This window comes from Aythya fuligula, chromosome 4 (genome assembly GCF_009819795.1).
Source record: "Aythya fuligula isolate bAytFul2 chromosome 4, bAytFul2.pri, whole genome shotgun sequence".
NCBI lineage: Eukaryota > Metazoa > Chordata > Aves > Anseriformes > Anatidae > Aythya > Aythya fuligula.
Window position 1 is genome coordinate 21,302,867 of NC_045562.1, and position 20,239 is coordinate 21,323,105.

At 39.8% G+C, this 20,239-nt stretch overlaps 1 protein-coding gene across 15 annotated transcripts in view; it reads right to left on the reverse strand.

Moving 5' to 3' along the window:
• The window catches only part of TENM3 (teneurin transmembrane protein 3), a 416,659-nt gene that overhangs the window by 311,134 nt on the left and 85,286 nt on the right, over positions 1 to 20,239 (reverse strand). For all 15 annotated transcript variants that reach the window (XM_032186162.1, XM_032186160.1, XM_032186159.1 and 12 more), the window contains exon 2: positions 6,906 to 7,208. In XM_032186162.1, the coding sequence (XP_032042053.1) occupies positions 6,906 to 7,137 (232 nt within the window). In that variant the 5' untranslated portion in view covers positions 7,138 to 7,208. The remainder of the gene's footprint in view (positions 1 to 6,905; positions 7,209 to 20,239) is intronic.

Here is a 20,239-nt window from a genome sequence, read left to right on the forward strand (position 1 = left end):
TTAAGGTCAGTAGGATGCTAATGACATGACATATGGCTTGAAATGGGGAAAGAAGGTGAGGAGGAAGGAGGCAGCAAGGAGGGAAGCATGCACAAAAGAGCTCAGGCTCACTGCTGTTCCTCCAGATGTGGAAGAGAGAACCCTGCACCATTACGTCTGCCTTTTCAGGAGAAAAGGCGCACGTGCCACCCCAAGTGAGTGGACAGACCCACAGAGGGACATCTCACAGCACAGTAGAAAACTTGATTAGCTCAAGAGGCTCTGAACTAGTGTAAAGAAACGTATATATCTTATTCAGAGTAGCCCCATACGTTCCCATTTACACAATTTCATAAACAAGTACACCACATCCACAGGAATCTTAAGCATCATAAGCAGAACAGGCCCTTGGACTATCACTGCAGGTAAGCACAAGGAACAACAGGAATAACAGACCCAAGGACTTCTGTAGAAAGCCTCTATTACTCCCTCTCTCAAGCACACTTCCCTTCACATAGCCACAACAGGGGCCACATCCTGCTTAATTTATATTTTCTAGCAGGGTGTCCGTCACACTGAAGAAAAGAAAGGGTTTATGGCTCAGACAAATTTGTGGCATGGCAAATCAAAACCGTACAAACATGGAACATGAGGGACATGTTCTGACGGCCCTTCCATTTCCTCTTCTGGCTTTAATAAGCTAAGTAGCACTAAGTACTAGCGCTCAAGCCAGTAAGTTTTAACATTTTTGACTACTTTCTGAAAGTATCGACCATCCAAGAAATTATTCCTACTTTACATCTGTTTCACTTTCCATATAAATTTACTACTGATGGAACAAGTAGTCCCTCACAGGCTGGCCTACAGTCCTGAGCCTCAGCCCAAAGTGCTAAATAAATCAGCAGATGGGACTCCTCAGCCTCTGCATCCCTTGCCCACCCGGTCTCTGACGGCACGCTTCTCCAGCTTTGATCTCTCCATCAATATTAACACCCTGAAGTCATCTTTCAAAGTCATGCATGTGATCCATTTATCCCCCCAGTCCTCTGGTCAGATTTTATTATGAAGAGGAGCGACGTATACATCTCACTATATGAGCTGCAGAGAGCTGCAAGAGCAATTGCAGACCTTCTACAATACCTTCCTTTGCATGGCTGAAAGTCCTTGTGAAGGCCCCGCGTTCACCTTAAAAATCTGTAATCATTAAGATCAAGAACTTAATTCTCTTATTTTACAATAAGAGACTAATCAAAGACAAGGTTTTTACTCTGTGGACCAAGGCCATGTAGAAATGCCTGATCAAGCAGTGTGCTGCCAATAACCAAGGTTGATTTTTCCCTGGAGAATCACAATTGCCCTTTGTCTCCAGATCCATAGCTCATCTGCGGACCATGACCCACAAGGGGCCAATTTCCACTAGATGAATACCTTAGAGAAAGCGTTTGTATCACTGAGCATGAGCTAAATATACTCCTAACCAAATGAAAATGAAATGTTTTTCTTAGTACTACTCTGTAGCTAATAGAATAACTTTAAAAGTCAACAGATCCTTATCACCTGGAACCTGAAAACCAATTAACTTCTTATTGTTGCTTTAAGAAGTAACTAGTATAGCAATGTAAGATGATAACATTACTTAGCACTTACAGCGCTTTTCATCTTCAAAGAATTTTGCAAACATAAACTAATTAATCTTCCCAACACGCCTGCGAGGTGGTAAGTGTTATGCCTGTATTACAGAGACGAAAAAAAAAAAAAGCAAAAAACTTGTGGCAGGAGGTTACGTGCTTAGCTCAAGGCCACAAAATTACCCAGAACATAGTGGCACTATGCTTCTTACAAAAGGTAGCCACTCAAATCAGGCAGATACTGCAGGTGGCTGTGTTTTAGCATAACAAGTATCTGCCAGAAGTCCAGTAAGGACCCATTCTGCACTGCAGCTCCCCACATAAAACTGCACTGCCAAGGGCTGCCTCAGATTCTGGGAGACGGCATTTGCAATGTCACTGAATGGTGATTAATTTGCTCATCAGGAGATCACAAAGTCACTTGCGCATCATTTCATACACTCCTGTAAACAATCTGCAAGGCAGGCTGATTCAGTTCTAGCGAGAAGCCCTTGCCTGCTCAATAGCCAAAATCAGCTCGTCAATAAGGCGCAGGTACTGGAAGGTCAGCAGTGCTCTCACCTGCCCTCCCAATGCCTCACACAGGCAAGTCTGAAGTACGTGAGCTTCAGGTTTAAAACCAGGACCATTCAGATCCGTTAATCCTAGAGTTGACATTTATAGTGACTAAAAATATTAATCATTTTGCTATCCAAATAAGTCATTTTAAGTAGCTAATATTTAAAAGCAATAAACTTTGGAGTCCTATTACATTAAGCTAGGAGTTGCAATTCATGCCTCATGTTTCTGAAGTCTTAAAAAATGAATCCCTGACAGTGTTTAACATCTTAAATAATAAAATAAAATTGTCCTAGCATATATAGCACTACTTCAGGTCCTTCTTTTGCTGAATGGTAAGATTTTTCCAGCACCAAAATCAAATCATCACGGGAGAGACATCTAAACAGTAGCTACAGTTCATCAGCACAGTGTAACGTACTCTGCATGGCTTTGTTTTTTGGCAGCCTCCTATCAGTGATCCAGCATGTTGTAAAGGAAAGAAATTCTTTTTCTTTGCTTCTTTGTTAAGTACAGCCCCTCTTTTTGCAGCTCCATGGAGTTATTAGACTCCCAAGTATTTCAGAAGAGTGAAGACACAAAAAGATGCACACAAGTACCTTCTCCTACAAAACTGAAAGGGACAGCATGAAAAGAAATTCACGTTGAGGCTTTGCTGACAACCAATTGTGCTGAATGATAAACACAGTGAACTCATTCTCGCTGCCAGGTATAAAGACCATCTAACTACCTCCAGGCTAAACTACAGATAACATCAAGCTTTCAAAAAGTAAAAATTTAACAAAACCTGCACCACCTCATCGCCTCTTCTATTAGCAAAAGGTGTCCTGCAGCTCAGCACTTCACTTCATGCAGTTCACAAACAGTGCTGTAACTATTTTGTATGAAAATATGAGCACGCACAAAGCTACAGTGTATCCTGCCACCTGTGCTCATGGTTAGCCTCCCATTCCCACACAAAATCTCACTGACTTGATATGTTGATTACGTTGTAAGATCATTGTACTGTCTTGCAACAACAAAAATCTTTGAAATACAATGATGGTTACTTAACAAGTACTGCATATTGCTCTCCCTTTCAAAATGTATCTGTATAAATAAAGACAAGTTTTTGCATGCCAGTATTTTTCTTGCTAACACAATGCATCCACATAAAAAGCTTTTCAGTTCCTGTGAGTCCTGCTGGTTTGATTCACGACCAGCTTCAAATTGTTTGCAAATTAAAATATTAATAATTCCAATTATTTTTTCCAAATGCAATTTAAAAAATACAATTTACTATCTGTAGTTCTACAATCCTTCCCTCCTAATCCATAGTCATGCAACACTTGCAGATATTTTTGCCTAGCACTCTCCTATGTACATTTTTATCACTTCACACAGCAATTTCATTTTGTAAACACAGGGATGTCTCTCTGAGCAACAGAGAAATTTAACTTCATACATTCAGCTTTAATCCTGAATTCAGTAAGATACTTGGGCATATTCCAAAGCATAAGCATTTAGGCTGCTGAATTCAATTAGAGAAGTTGTATATTTAAATTAGACTGCTCATTATAGTTGGATACTTGGAAGCATAAGTAAATAGGTATCGTCTTCCTCTCTAACACAAACAGCAAGCAATCATATCATCACACTTTGGAAAGTAAACAGTCTCTCATGGTGCTATATCCACTGTCAAGGATGAGATTAGGTATCTTCTCAAACATGCAATGTAAAAATCAAGTATCTAGCTGAAAAATACTTTTCATTAAAAAAACTCAAGGTCTTTATTTACACGTCTGGGTACAAAGTTTAATTACTCACACATTTACCAGTTTTTTTTCATCTTATGTGGGGATTAACAACAAAGTGAAAACAAATAAATAAATCAGAAGTTCTAAAAACAGTAGGCTAAATAATCCTTTCCTGAAGAGTTTAAAAACAAAACCAGTCTTGCGACACATGCAGGAGCTTGAGAAAAACGTAAGGAGACCACAGCAGGTCTTCTCTCTCCCTGAAGTTAACTCCAAGTATGTTGAAAAATGTACTTATAGGCTGTTACCTCAATTTATGCAATTAATCTCAAGCAAGAGAGATTCAGTGGACAAGGAAAGATTCTGTGAGAGGAGCTGATGATTGGGGAACTTCCCCTCTGTAAGAAAAGATTTCCCGGGATAACGCTACCACTAAATGGGGCACACCTATCTCCCACAGCAGTATCCCCTTTAGAATTATACCATGGATTTTGGAAGTAGGAATACCAAAAATGTGCAGTGAGACAAATCAGGAAGAAGAGGTGGTAGATTTCTGATACATTAACAAAAAGCTTTGAAGGGCTTTACCCCACAATAGCTGCTGAAATAACTCACTGGCATTTTAAAATAGTGTCTGATTTGAGAGACTCAAGAAATTCATGTAACTGTTCCAGTAGCTTTCCACTGGACACTGGAAATTTGATAATACTTTGTACAATCTGGAAAAAAGAAACGAAGCAGTGGTCATGAAATTTTTAAAAAATTATTTCCCAATTAAAGGCATTTATTAACACTTGATTTTTTTTTTTTTGTTTTTAACTTATAGATTTATTTCCTGTTGGATTAGCAGACTATAATGCAGACTCTTAAAGCAGCTACATATCTGCACTCTATTTCTAGACAGAAGCAAAAAAAAATAAAGGGAAGCATGTTTTATATATTATTTAAAAACCTTTAAAATGACCTTGAACACCTTTTCCACCAAATGCTTCCAATGCCAGAAGCAGTAAATTCTCTCAGTCAAAGATGAATCAAAGGAACACTGTACCTAAGACTGCAAAACAAGCCCTTTCTAAACTGACCCTATCAAACCTGCAAGTAGTCCCTGAAGGTGCTAAAACAGCAAACATCAGACGAAGCCAATAAGCCATACAAGAAAAATTGAAAGGACAATGAGAAAAATCAAATGGAGACAGATGACAGTACCGAGACCACTGAAAGATGAAGATGACACTACACATCCCAGACCTACAGATGTGTGCATTATTGCATATTGGGCAATAAGTATTATGTACTTTTCTGAAGAAAATGGAGAGGAAAAATAACCACAAGCCCCTGTGCTTCATCATATGTGGCATGCCAGATTACTTAATTTCTTCCATTTCATTATTTCTGTTTAAAGAGAACAGTACTCTATTCAGGGACCAGTTTGTGAATTCGTAGTTAGGGAACATTAAATAAACAGTGTCTATTTTGATATAATTTTGTCACTATTACTCTGAAAGCATCTATAGTATGGGCCTTAGAAAACTTCATTCCTCTTGATTTTTCCTTAGTAAAGTAACGGGATCAAGGTGACTAATGACTTAAACTTGAAAGTAGTGATGACCTGAAGTTTCAACACATCACAGAAACCAAAAATACACAGCAGAAAGCAGACAGGCTACAGTAGCAGCAATCCTCAGTTACATGAGCCTAAGAGAAATATTTTTATTTCCTTTGCAAACATTTGTAGGGAAAAAAGTCAACACCATCTGCACAGCTCTAATTCTAATGTAAAGTTATTCTACTTGGAACAAAGAAAAACCACCAATGGGAAAATATTTTTAAACATTTCTAAAATTAAAACTGAAGTCTTTCTCACCAGGAGAAAGCTTTCTTTATCTACCCCTAACTCTATTTTTGTTTCCACAAAAAGGAGAGTGTAGCTTTACACAGAAAACTGAGGTTTCATTTCAAACAGCTCCTGGCCTATCTTTATTCTTTTAGATGGCTGGGATGCAGTACTCCACACATTCCAGTGTTTGTTTGTTTGTTTTTTCTTTTCTTTTTTTTCCCCCTTATATTAAGTATTTTTGTTTTGGAAGTGTAGAAATGCAAATTAAAGAGATTACAATTGAATCTGAAAGTGATGCATGAGTGCTTGACCCTAACTGGAGATAAGTGCAACCTCATAGAATCAGAAGGGACCTCTTGAGACCATCTAGTTCAAACCCTCTGCGCACGTACTGTCAGCTACAGCAAACTGCTCGGGGCCATATCTGGTTGGGTTTTGGATATCTCCAAGGGTATTCGATTCTCTCATCTCTCTACAGTCCTGGACTCAAACATTTAATGGTGAAAGACACCAACCAGTTAGCATCTGGTTAGATACCATGAATACCAACTAAAAATAGGCAAACAAACAAAATAACACCACACAAACAAACAAAAAAAACCCACACAAATAAACCAAACACCTTCTAACTAATTTACCTGACTTATTTACTTGTTCTACAATGCTCCATTACTGAGTTATTATATTATTTGTTTACTCATCCACACACTGTATTTTTCAGCAATCCTGTTCATAGTGCCTTGTGTTCTTGGAACAGCTGTATTCATTTATTTGATTAATTTTGAAGCTATTTACAGTTTAGGGATATTGGAGTGGCAATCTTTTGGACAATCCATTAATCAGATTAATTTATGCTGGGGGTCTAGTTTTTAAACTGTAAGGCCTGAGTACTTCACACTTGAAATCGCCATGCTGTCACTGAGCCATTGACCAACGCGGACCATTTACGTAACTTTCCTGTGCATCGTATATTATGTATTTCAAAGATGGTGCATAATGCTTTCCCATCTTTGTAAAATATTTAGGGGGATACAAATGAAGTGTAGTGTGTCTGTAGAGTATTACTAAAACTGTTAAAACGGGTATAACAACGTACTCTTCCCACAGCAGGAATGCTGTGTTACTAATGAATTATATACTCTGTTCAGAGAAAAACGTCTTGCCTACCTTGTCTGGAATACTCATCTGCTTCTCTGTGGACCATGTCTTTTACCCGGTTTCCGTAGAGCAACCTAGAGGAATCATGATCAAAAGCTTTCAGGGTTTCACTGGAGCTGTACGACTTCTGCGTAGGCACTCTGCACTCCTCATTTTCTGTGGAAGAATTTGTGTAGCGCCGCTCCTTGTCCCGCCTGCTCTTCGTCAGGGAGCAATAAGGCCTACGTTCTTTCACATCCATACTTCATTCCTTCCGTGCGCTCATCGGCCCAACTTGCTAGGAATTCTTCTCTACATTCAGCTCACATCCACCTAAAATAAATTCAGAAAGACAGACTACGTGTTACAATGTTCTCTAACTGCTCTGGTTGCTGCCTAGCTACCTGATACAGAAAGCAAGGCCTGATTGACCATGGGCGAAATGCAGTCCTGTCATGTCTGCAAGACTTCTAACAGTTTCACATACGAGCTATCCTGACAAAAAACTCGCCAAGAAATTCCTGTTAAAAGCAATGCAAGTCATGGGGTACTCGTATTTTTATAAGAAAGATGAGAAGACCAAAATCAGACCAAAAACTCAGAGGAGGGGGAGAACTCAGCTTTTCCACTTAAAGAACATGTCACGTGCTTGAAGTCTTTATACCCGCAAATATGTCGGTTTCACTTTTTCAGAGAAAGGTGCATGCTCTAATGGGAAAGATATATGTGCTTTTTTCTCCTGCTTGTCAGAAACTTCTGGTTTTACCGTCTGGTTCTGATATACAGACTTCTACATTTTTTCTTGTCAATTCTATTCTTTTGGAACTGTTCTCATCAAAAACATGCACACAATTTCTGAGCATGGTACAAAACATTGCAGTGATATGCAGGAAAGCTTCTCTCAGGTAGCATGTTCTATATAACTTCTGCTGGAAAGCAAGTACATATTTGATTTGAAAATGACAGTCATGAGCAATGTTTCCTTCCATCATGTTTTTGAAGAACATTACAGTAAGAATCCTATTGCTATTTATTTTTCTTTAATGTTTCATTCCAATTAGTTTTCAAAACAAGACTTCTCAGTTTCATCTCACGGGCCCTGCACGCTTCACAGAAACACGTACAGTTCTGACAGAGTAAGAAACAGTTTGGAAATTTTGCTGTTGTTTTTAAAGAGAAGAGCTAAATTAAAATCAAGAATATAATTCATATATTTGAACAGCTGACAAAATGTCTAAAGGAAGAACAGTTCAGATGACTTCGTGTTTCTTGACTTTATATGACTTTGATATTTCTTGTTCAACACATCATACATTAAGGTTCTCTGTTTTGGCTCAAGAACTCTCTCCCTGGTGCTCCCCTCAATTTAACATACCTAAATACCGCAAATTATTATTTTGCAGAGTTTTATCAGTCAAGTGATGTAGAATTAAAATGACAGTTTGCAGCACATATCACAAAGCAATACCCAACTCCACTGGCACCTTGTTCAGCAAAAACAAGGTTGCTTTAGAGCTCTTCACCTGCTTCACTTTAAACATTTAATATCCAACTAATTAGTTGTCACTCCTGAAATGATTTTGAGAGAGTATTTAATTTAACACTGAACTGTAATTCAAGTTACTGAATGGCAGGTCTTTTATCATCCTATCTGTTTTGAAATTCTCTGGAAAGCTCTCACGTTTCTTGACCTGTCTGAATCTCAAGTTAGACTAAAAGACAAAGCTATGAAGCCTCCCATTTGAGCAAATTCTCTTTGATATTTATTACATTTACAAATGTTCTTCAAGCGGTAAAAGAATTCAAAATATTGGTATGTTGGCAAGAAAGCTGAAGTAATGTAATACTTTACTTAAGCTATGACTACTTGGATACCTGCATGTCTGTGTAGCCTACCTATTTACTGTATATGGAACACCCAGATTTAATTTAAAATACTTTACTGACTAATAAATGCAAGTTCTTTTCATGTAAAAATAATTTTCTAAGAATTTTGTGAGCTTTTGGTTGATTAGTGTTAAGCTGAACTGTGATTTTAAAAATCACAGGTATTCTTCAGTGTAAAGATTTCAGGTGGAGGCTTATCTCCCCTCTCATCTACATGTTTCAAGACTATAACGGCACAATAATTCCTAATGTCTCTAAATTGGTCCATGGGAAAACTGTCGTGCACAATTCCTCATCAAAGATTAAGTAATTGTGATTTTTTTCAAGTTTCCAGGCTTATGTAGTTCACATTAAAAAAAACAAACAAACAAAAAACCACAAATAAACAAACAAACAAAAGCCACCACTCTTTACACAATACTTTGTTACTATACCAAGCTAAAATCCTCAAAGATTTAATCTATGCTGTAGCATGAGGAACTACTGATCTGCTTCCCACAGAAGTCAATGAATTCAATAAAACATCAAAAGGCAGTTTTCTGGGTTATCTATTGCCTCTCCAGGCAAAGAACGAAAAGGTTAAAAAAAACACAAGCTGTTTAATGGCACCAGATTATTGAGACACTTTGTGAGCATCGTGCCATGATGAACAACGAAGGGTAGTGGATTTCTTGCGGGCATTTTGAAAACCAAAACAAAAAACAAAACGGTCAGATTTAAGAGCCTGATCTTCTTGAACCTGACAATATACAAAACACCTGTTTACCTTTGGTAACTTTTAACTTCTGAGAAACTATTAGTATCTCTCAGCAAGCTTTAGGAAATATTTAACATCCTTAGGCTCATGCCTTCCAGTTTTTCTCATCGATGAATTAACGTACATATTGGAGATAAGGAGTCAGAATAAAAGCTATTTTAAAGTTAAGTCTACAAATAAATGTCCTGTACTACAATCAAGACACAGAAAGAGAGAACACAAATGTATTTGCTGAATACAGAACCATATCGGCATTAACAATTACTTATTAGTCTAGTTATGACAAGTCAAACAAGAGAAGATTTGCAGATAGCTTTACAAGATCTGAACCTTAAGTCTTGAACAAAACATCCCACTGCAGTACTAAATACTGCAACAGTCTCAAGACTGTGCGGGACTCATTTCTCCCTCCATGATTCCCCTTCCAAGCCCCCAGTTTTCAACACACACCCCTTACTCCCCCCACAAATTTGACCAACATATTAAATTAATGTTAAAAATATTTCACAAAAAAAAAATCCTGTCAGTAGTGCCATCTGCTTAGCGGCTTTGTTATAAAGATCACTATAGTTGCAAAAAACAAAACAAAACAACAACAAAAAAAACAAGCAACCAAAAAAACCCAACTTACTCAAATCTTCAGATTTAACTGAAACTACTGGTAGGCAAATTTCAACACATTTCATTTTTTCTTCTCCTCTGTTTTCTGTATCATAAAAGCTGCATCCCAGTGGGAGTTACCCTAATGTACTGTCTAGCTTTCTTTCACTATGCCTTAGAAGAAGCTCAGACGAAATATTGGTAATGAGTACAATACAAACACAAGGGAATGCAGCAACTAATTTGATGCATGAATAGTTTTTTTTGACAAATCAGATTAAAATTTTAAACCAAATAAAATTAAATTTATTTTGTGACATGTTACAAAAACACTTGCCTTCATCTGCAAGTAATCTTTGCCCATATGTCAATATTTATGGTCCACCAAATAGCTTTGCTCAAATTAAATGAAAGACAGAATTTTCATAGAGCAATATTTACAAAGCTATTGAACCACTAACTCACCCACTCACAAGAGGATGTCAAAACAGCCATGCTAAATGCTGTTACACATTGCATTACAATGCTAACTTGCAATGGTCTGCATATACTGAAGACAATTGAAAGTTAACTGACTGATGTATGCCACTCTTCCAAGTGTTTTTGCCTGATGCTGTTCTATGTATGAAGAACTGAGGGTGCTCAGATGTGTCACTGACTATTGGGATCTCCTGTGACCTTTTTGGTGATCTGACCAGTGTTACAGGCTGCTGTTTGGATTAAACAGGAGAGAGGATGTTAATCAGCAGACTGAGATGTCAGCTCCTATATATTCATGTCCGTTCCATTTGTGTACATAGCTTAGCTGATTGCAGCCCCAATCAGACCAAACATTCCTACTGTCACTCCAAATTTTAAAAACCATTCAAAACCATAAACAGCAGATGCCTGCTTTTTAATTAATACTTACTTATTTCTTCTAAAATTAATTTAGAAGGGAAGCAGGAAAATCAAAGCAGCATCTCCGGTACATGACTAGGTCATTGGGACCACAGAACTCATTCCCTTGTGGGCAAATACTTGCACACAACATTTAATTACAAAGTCAGATAAAGAATGTACAAATAGGGATTAAAACAATCAACTTGTTGTAAGATCACAGTTCTTTTATTTGAAGTGTTGTAGACAGCCTGAGCGTGCAAACCAAACCAGAGCAGGAGGCACTCTCGTGCACAACTCTTGAAGCTACAGTGGGGCTCTGATGTCTGAACAGAAGTCTCAGGCACAGCCAAAGCTGGCTGATGCACAAATATTAGTTTTACATTTTACCTAAAAATCTCCAAGACAGCATTTCAGGTACTCTTAATACAGTCACTGTAGTGAAAACAAATAATTGCTTAACTTCTTACAAAACAAACAACCAAACAACAATACCTTACCACTTAAGCCCTTTGCTGCAATATAGGAAAAGTACAGCAGACATAAAACATAGTATATATTTTAATTGTCAAGATGTAAATGAGGATTTAGGGTCATACTACAGAGTGTTATCTAAAACATCCAGCTACAACTTTAGCGTGCCTGCAGGCCTTTTAAACTTTTATGGTAAATTACTGCATTTAATTCAATCTGAGTTCCCCAAAAGGGTTATTACAGTTCGGCAAGAGGATGGCAATTCTCCCAACGCACACAGTGCTCCCTACTCATCTCTCAGGATCTTCTTCCAGAATAGAAGCTGGTTAAAACAGTAACGTAACTGATTAAGAAGCCTAAACATACCTCAATATTTTATGTCCTTTAATATCCAAAAGCTATGCAGACACAAAATAATACAAAGGTATGAAAAAGATGCTTGTTAACAAAACAAGTAGTATTTGTATGGAAAAGACTATACCACTGCTTGTGTTGATTTATGGATCTGCTACAGCATATATTATATTCCCTTTCAATGCGCATAGCCATTTTAGACAGCTCAAAACATAAAAAGCAAAAATAGAATTGGTTCTGAGAATAACTAAAGTATTATTTTAACATATACAGTGCTGGAATAGAAAAGGTTTTAAAAATGAGAGGGTAAAATGTGTAGATTTCTTTGTTACAGAAGCACGATAATGAGCATGAGATATGGTTATAAGCCCAGCGTATGAACTCGGTCTCACAGGCAGAAAGCAGCACTAACAAAAGGCACCCACCGCTGAGAGCAGAACTCTCCCTTCCATCCCCAAGGCAGGAAAACCGAGTTGTAGAAGAAACTTATAGTTTTAACACAATCTTCCCCTCCAAAGACCTAAATCTCACACTTTAAGCATTTCTAACACCAGCATTCGTGGTTGCATTCAAAAGCCTGCATTATTACTGGATTACTATTATTTTTATTACTTATTACTATTATTACAAATTAGGTGACATTGATCCTTCCACATTGATCCCTTAATACAAGCACAGGCTGGACTGTGCTTGCTTTGGTGAGGAACAAGCTTTTTGTGATGCACCACTACATCAGCACGGGCAGGGAAAGCATAGCAGGGCTGCATTGGGAAGGAGCAGGCTCACATTTCTGTTTGAAATAAGAGAAGAGGATTGTACAGGTTGGGAGTCAAGCTGGCTCCTATTGTCAGCAATGAAAACAAGTGCTACAAATAATGTCTAAGTAGGTCTACTGAATTATTTTAATTGGAATTTGTTTTTAATTGTACTTGTTTGTTAATGTAAATATTACATTAATTACAATTTGCACTGGTTATAATACTCGCATGCCTTTTAATAGCAAAAGAACAAAGCCAATTTGGCTGCAGTAACAAGAAGATTAAAAAGACTAAGTGTAATACGCAACAATCAAGCAGAAATTAAGAAAGTTTCTTGTCCACAAAAGATACTCACAATTCACACAACTAATCACCCATAAAACCTATTACAAACAAATACTAAGAAAAACTCAAAAGGCATAAAAGAGTGATGAAATTTCCACTTCAATGGCTGATAAAGTGAGATATGTCAGAAATCAACTGAGCTGGAAAAATGACACTTTGAAGAGGTGCTTAGGATGATCTGTAGCCATGGTGTGCCATTAGTCAAACTGATGACTCTTAATACATGGATATTTCAGGTCATCATATCTAGAAACTCACTTCTTAATATTAAAAGTCTGTCTTCCAGCCCAGAAAAGCATCCAAAGTCAGCATTCTTAAGGGGGAGTGGGAAACAGATGGCCTGCCAGACAGGCAGTTCACAAACTAAAATTTGAAAAAGCCTCCTTGAGCCACTGCCTAACCCTACTTTTTAGAATTAGATTTAAAATAGAAAGGGGAAGGAAAAGAAAAGAAAATAAAAAAAGAAAGAGAAAAAAAAAAACACCAATAAAAAATAGTGCATATTCTTAAAGCATTTTTCTGCATTAGTCAGGAGAGCAGAGCATTCATATCTGCCATCGCTACAGGACATAATGTTAATAAAGATTACTTTGCACAGTCCATCTGAAAATCTCAGCTTGATCAGAGGCAGAATAAACAACAAATAAATGTACTCGATGTTCATTAGAAAAATGTGTTGCAATGACAGTTAGGAAAATTAGCAAGAACATAAAAGAGATCTACAGGGTCCTGCTTAGTCACAGAGGCTGACGTTTGTGCAACGATTTTGCTGCCAGTGCTTACAATTGAAACCCCTGAGGGGAGAAAAAAAAAATAGTAAGGGGAAGAACACCTCATGCCTCTCCTTTGAGTGTGATGCTGCACTCCCCATCATGATGGGAGCACTCCCCTGGATGACATTTTCCTTTGAAGGTACAAAGCCCAGGACCGTGCAGTAGCACCTGAGATGGAGCTGCGGCTGTTTGGGCTTGCTGGAGGCCCTCCCACAGCAGGGCTGTGAACCTCCAGGAGCAAGAACTGAAGCACGCCACAGTTGGACCATGCACACATAGGGTCTGGGGCTGTGCTGGCTATTTAGCTGCCAAGCAGGCCCTACAGAAAGGGATAACTTGCAAGCAGGGAGGGCTAGGGCACTGGAACAACTTCTCCTCCGGAGGAACTCAAGATGGGCTAACACTGGCAATTTCTGTTCCTCCCTGGGAGGAATGATTTGCAGGAGCTGTCATGCATTCAGATCTTAAGAGGAGATGTCTAATTTGGGGGATTTGGGTAAGATTTTTCTTTTTTTCTTGAGGAGCTGAGAGAGGTAAGTGAGAAAGAGAACACCAAGACTGCAGGAGTGAAGTGATGTGGTGTGCTCTGGTACCAAAAATGAGGGTGAGAATATGCGATGAAAAGATGGAGAGGTGAAGGAGAGCAGAAATGCTGCAGCATAATGAAAAAATGAACAGCGAGCTGAACTCGGGATAGAGAGCGGAGGGAGAAGGAATAATTCAGAGGGGCAACACTGGGGATGAGAAGTGATGCAGCAAGCCTAGGAAGAGAGAAAACCCTAAGAGGAAAACCTGAACAGAGGAAAAGAACAAACAAAACTTCAGAAGAGAAGCATCATGCCTTATTTACTGCAGAGAAAAATAATCAACTCCGAGAGTCAGCACTGCATAATTCATTATTCAGCAACAATTAAGAAGGCCTAAATACTTTTTTCCACTCCTTTAAACTTGAAATTCATCCTTTATGTCATCGCCTCCTTCCTGACCCATCTTTTAGGCATGATTTTCCCCCTCCTTCTCCTCATCCAATCTATGTAAATGGCCTCCTGATTTATGCAAGTATAATTCCTTCTCGATCAATTTAATAGATGAATTGTTTGAAATTTCAGGAATATCATTGAATGATTCTTTCTTGAATAGTTCAGAGATAAAACCAAAGAAACCTAGGGACTTTTAAAACTAAAAGAAGTGATATGGAGAACCTGACACAGGAGCAGCACGCAACAAGCCACAAGCAGCAGCAAAGGTCCAACAGTCCCCAAGTGGAGAACACAGCACAACATTTTTTTCATTCCTGTTTGGAGAACAAAATTATCTTATGTCAGGCTTTATTTTCAGAACAGGCTGTCTGTCGTTCAAGCCCCCCTTCTCCTAACAGAGTCAATTTCAAACAATTTGGCAGTAGCGAGGCTTCAAAACCCATACCTCTCTCCGGTCACTGTAAGGGAAATGAAGTACACAAGGTGCCATGCCCATGGCGGGGCACACTGTCACAGAATTCAGCGGAAAATATCTTTATGTTGGCGTGTGGAAATGTAAGGAGGACCTGAGGAACCTCCAGTGAGGACACCACTGGGGACAGGGAAGAAAGAAGAGAGCAGGGTAGGTGCCGGAGCTGCGGCTGTGTGACATGGGACACAAGCAGCATCGGCCTTGGTTTCCACGTACAGCTCCTCACAGCAAAGGCTGAAATTCCCGAGAAACACAGGACATATACAGGAAGATTTTTCTTTTGAAAGTGATCAGACGGGTAACTGGATTTTTCAGTCCCAGTCACACTGTAATTACAATACTGTCTCTGTCTGGAAACCTGGAGACTCACTAATGACTCACCTCACCACGGAGTGACTAGGAAGATGTATAAGGCATGCTGCCAATTGTTTTTTGTTTTTTATGCTCAACAACTCTGTTTTGTTCAAAATTACCCCCTGCCCCTACGACTTTCCTTCCCAAACCAGCAACAAATCAAAACCGTACAGATGCAAACTGGAGTCCCCCAGATGATGAACAACCCCCACAGCAACACCAGCATTACTCTGTACTCCCACTGTTACAACATTTGCTCACCACTCCTAACCCAGAAGTGTGAAAATTTATTAGCTGATGCCCACATAGCGTGAAGTATAGTAAAGCACTCTTTAACTTGTTGAAGTTTGCATCAGCAGTGCCTACTCTGTGTATGGATATCCCATCTGTCAGGCTGCATTGGCTGTCACATCTCCCTCCGTGCTCCCAGGTTCCTGTGTCCCTGCCTGCAGGAGCTGCCCCCTCTGCTCACCACCCCTGCCTCCTCTCCAGCACTACCCTACAGCACAGTGAAGGGCGGAGGATGCTTGCTCTGCTGGATCACTTCCTTCCTGTAATCCCTGTTCCCTCTCTCTTTCAAACCATCCCTTTCATAGTGTCAGATTTTTAGCCTTACCATAAAGGTTGTACAACCCCTTTTTGTCCTCTAATCACCCCTGTTCCACTCTTACATCCCCACGTTTTGTCTCCAAATTCAACCCAGCAAAGACTTTGATTAAGGCAAACAAAAGAATGACGCATTTCAAAATAGGCTCTGGGCTAACTATTTGAGGCATACAATTTCCCACCCTACTTAGCAAGTTTGTTCAAAGAACCACCTTTTCCTCTGATAGCTTCTATGAAGCCTGCCCTGGCACGGCCCTAGCTTGCTACCAACCAAAACCCTCTCTGGTAACAGCCTTCAAAGAACACCTGATTAACCGCTAATAACATAAAGCCTCCTTCCTGAAGCTGTAGAAGTGCCATGAAGATCTGCCTCCTGCTGACATCCTCTCCTGCCCGTGTCAGCCACCTGCAGGCACGGCACCCAGCTGTGCTCCCACACGCTGCACGAGTGGCTGCTGGCAGAGCCCAGGGACAGCGCCTGGTGCAGCACACAGACCTGACACAGGCCAGTCACAACCCATAAAAAAATAATACTTCATTGCCCGAAGATCCCAATTCTGCAAAGGAAAAGGAAGCTCCTATAGCAAGTATTGAGCAGCTTCTCATTGTGCTTTTGAAAAGCAAGGATGTTGCTCCTTTAAATCCTTATTCCCATGCAAGACAATATCCAGAATTCTGCAGTACAAGCATTGATTAAAGGCCCTTTTAAGTGAAGTAGCAATTCAATTCAGTAACAGATCTGAAAGTGACCTCTAAAGGATGGACAACTTCTATCCTGAAAAAAAATCTCTCTTTATACGACAAATGGAAAGCTGGCCTCCACATGCATGCACAGCCAACTGTAATTGAGTAATGAAAATATTCAACAATTATCAATGAAATCCTTTGTGATCTAATGTGAGTTTCGTACAGAAGTTCCACAGGTCAGTAACAGCAGAACTGAACTTACTCTCCTACACCTACCTGTATTTCATACTAAACACATTCAGCAAGCACAGGAGTAAGACTAAAAGCCAGGAGCACTGCAGGCTTCAGCTCACATACAGGACAGGGAAATCAAAGCCCAGAGAGAACCCGTATGACAGTCAAGATGCCTCACACAAATGCATATAGAGTGCTTGAAGGGATGAGCAGACAGTTCAGTTTTCATCCATTTTCAAGTATTTCCAACTCCATTTTAATATGAAACATACAGAGTGGAAGTATCACCATGTTATTTGCCATCATTCATTATTTAAATAGCTTCATACCTAATAACAACCTATTTGTGTTTTTCCTACATCTATAGCTAAGGACACAAATCCCATTCCCATATAGGCTTTTCCAAGCACCAACCCTGAATTTTCTTGATACTCACGATGTTTTTGTGGGAGAAGAAAGAGGGCATGAGATGCATTTAGGAAGTCAGGATCTGGAAGGTTTCTTGATCTACACGGTGGAGCAGAGGGGCTCATCTTCAACCTAACATGGAGGACACTACAGCACAGTAGGAAGCCTGAGCAGTTCCTTCAGCTGCATTAGCTATATTCAGAAGTATTGAGACTTTTAAGGAAATTCTGATCCTTCTCTCCTGCTTCTGAGAGGTAGGCCAGGACTAAACACACGCAGCCATCAGAAAAAGGAGAAACAGCCTAGCACCTGTACCTGCACCTGAAGGAATCAATGTCTTGTTTCTGTATTTGCACAGCTGAGGAACAGGCTTCAAAATGCACAGTACTGAGAGACCCAGTCTCGACTGAAAAGTTTCGCCAGTATAGTCAAATTTGCTATAAGTCATAGCTTAAGCCAGCAAAATTTATTGTGCAGATGCAGCTACAGTGACTGAAGAGTGCACTTTTAAAACCACTGATGGAGATAAGCCCTGAGACTGGAGCCGGTCTGATGAATATCACAGGCTCTTAACGCACACAGGTGAAAGGATGAGAATGCCCAGCAGGATGAATGAAGGGGATCACACCACTCAGCTATCATTTCCGGATGTACTCGTCTTCTCGGGGTGTCCTTATTCAGCTGAGGACAATGAATGGGCTGCTTCGATCCTCCTTGACCCCCTGCAAGCTTAGAGGTTGGCTCAAAGCACTCATCAACATTCATGCACACACTGCCTTGGTGTGCTCCAGGACAGAATTACGGGGGTGTGGGTGGGTGGGCGGGCGTGAATTAATTGGGGTTTGCAAGAAACAGGTGTTCAGAAAGAAAAAAGATTTAGCACAGGATATAAGCATTTGGAGAGCTTACCTTTCATACCGGGGCATAGGAAGGATAAAGGAAATGTTAATGCTCTGTTATGTCAGTTAGATCTCCGTATAACTGAATGCAAGTATTTGAAATTTAAGAATTCACATGCAGACAGCAAGCAGTGCAAAAGAAAAATCCCCAAACCCACAAACACCAAGCACAGCTGGAACAGAGAGACAGACTTGTACGGAGAGTTAGGAACAGAGCGACGGAGACTAAAGCAAAGTAGGTTAGAGAGCCTGGAAAGGTGAGAAGACATTAGTTCTGTGGCCTGATACTGTAAAAAACCATCAGATCTTCACTGATGTGCAGATCTGGCTGCCCTAACACTTAGAAGATTAATTAAACATTACAAAGAGAGTGAAATATTTGCGTATGCATATATATATATATATATATATATACATATATAAATGCTTTATATACATACATGTATACCTGCATATAAATAGAAGAGCTATGAAGACTGTCCTGTGGTGTGAGCATTGTTGGGGATTGTGAATGAGACAAACGTATCAGTCTTCTCTCTTGAATCTAAAATACTAAAGAACACTGAGTAGCTAACCTAAGCCATCCATATCTATTACTTTGTACTGTCTTACCTGGTATAACCGCAGGGCTATGTTCCTGAGTATGTGAAGGAGAGATCAGTGGCTTTTAGCACGAGTGTCAGATTTATCAGGAGCTGCTGCCTCAGAAGGGAGAAGTACTGTCTATCGGCAGGTCAGAACCATTGCTGAGAGGCTGCATCCTCCACAGGATTTAGTTACTTACAACAGTATGGCAACAACCGCAAAAACACTACCGGCTGGTACTTGACTAATATAAAGGGTACTGACTGTCCTGGAGAACTGCTAAATTAGAGACTGTGTCACGCTGATACAGTAACAGGTACAGTCAGGAGCTAAGGAACTAATACCTTACCTCACTACAACATCACTCCTGAAAGCTTATTCATACCAGCGTGCCATGCTTATGAAAGGACACAATGTGTTTTCCTTAGAAAGTTAACTCAATCTCAGTTTCTGAATGTCTTGTCTGTAGCATCATGAAGGCAGGTCAGATTCATGAAATGAGATGTACTTCAGGTTCCCAAAATACAGTTTGCCAGAATACTTGCAACAAAACTCTAGAGTCCAGTTTTTCATGCAACCAAGAAAAAAAGACGTGGGAGTTTTCTGAGGGAACCTACATTCTCCCTACTGGCTGCACAGGAAGCCTACAAGAACTGGCTGATGCTTACAAGAAATTTGGTTTAAAATGTCATTCTAAAAAACTCCAGCAGAACAGCTTTCTGTTGTTTTGGAAAAGGAAGATGAAGAACAGTACCAACTGCAATAGCATCCATCCCCTTCTCTCCTTCCCACTTTGCAGATGCCTCAGTCTGAATGCTCATCCAAGAAGAGCAAGCCTGTGTTGCAGCGCTCCACAGCCAAATAGACCTGGACCCATAGCATCATCCCATGTTCCTCCTGCTGGAGCTGGGCCTTGACGTGGCAAGGAGGGAGTCACCAAACTAGGAGAAGTGGTTTAATCAGGTTTGGTGAAAATGAAAGGCCTGGAGTTCCACAGAGTGCTCACACAGCCACCCCAACACAAAATGCCACCGCTGCAACCACAGGTACTCATGGCAGCAGAGAACCTTCTGCACAGGACACGCTAGCTACTAGAAGACTACTCATGGCATTTGCCTTTTCTCCTTACGTAGCAACATATTAGCTCATTGCTTCCATTGGCTTTCATTTGAAAATAAATAAATCCTCTGAGCCAGTTTTAAGTAGGAAGTTTCTGACCTGCAGCTATTCCTTCAGACAGTCTGAGGAGATTTGACAGTGTTGACCGACACAGTTCTTTCGGATAGGAAATATGAACCAGATGGTCCTAATT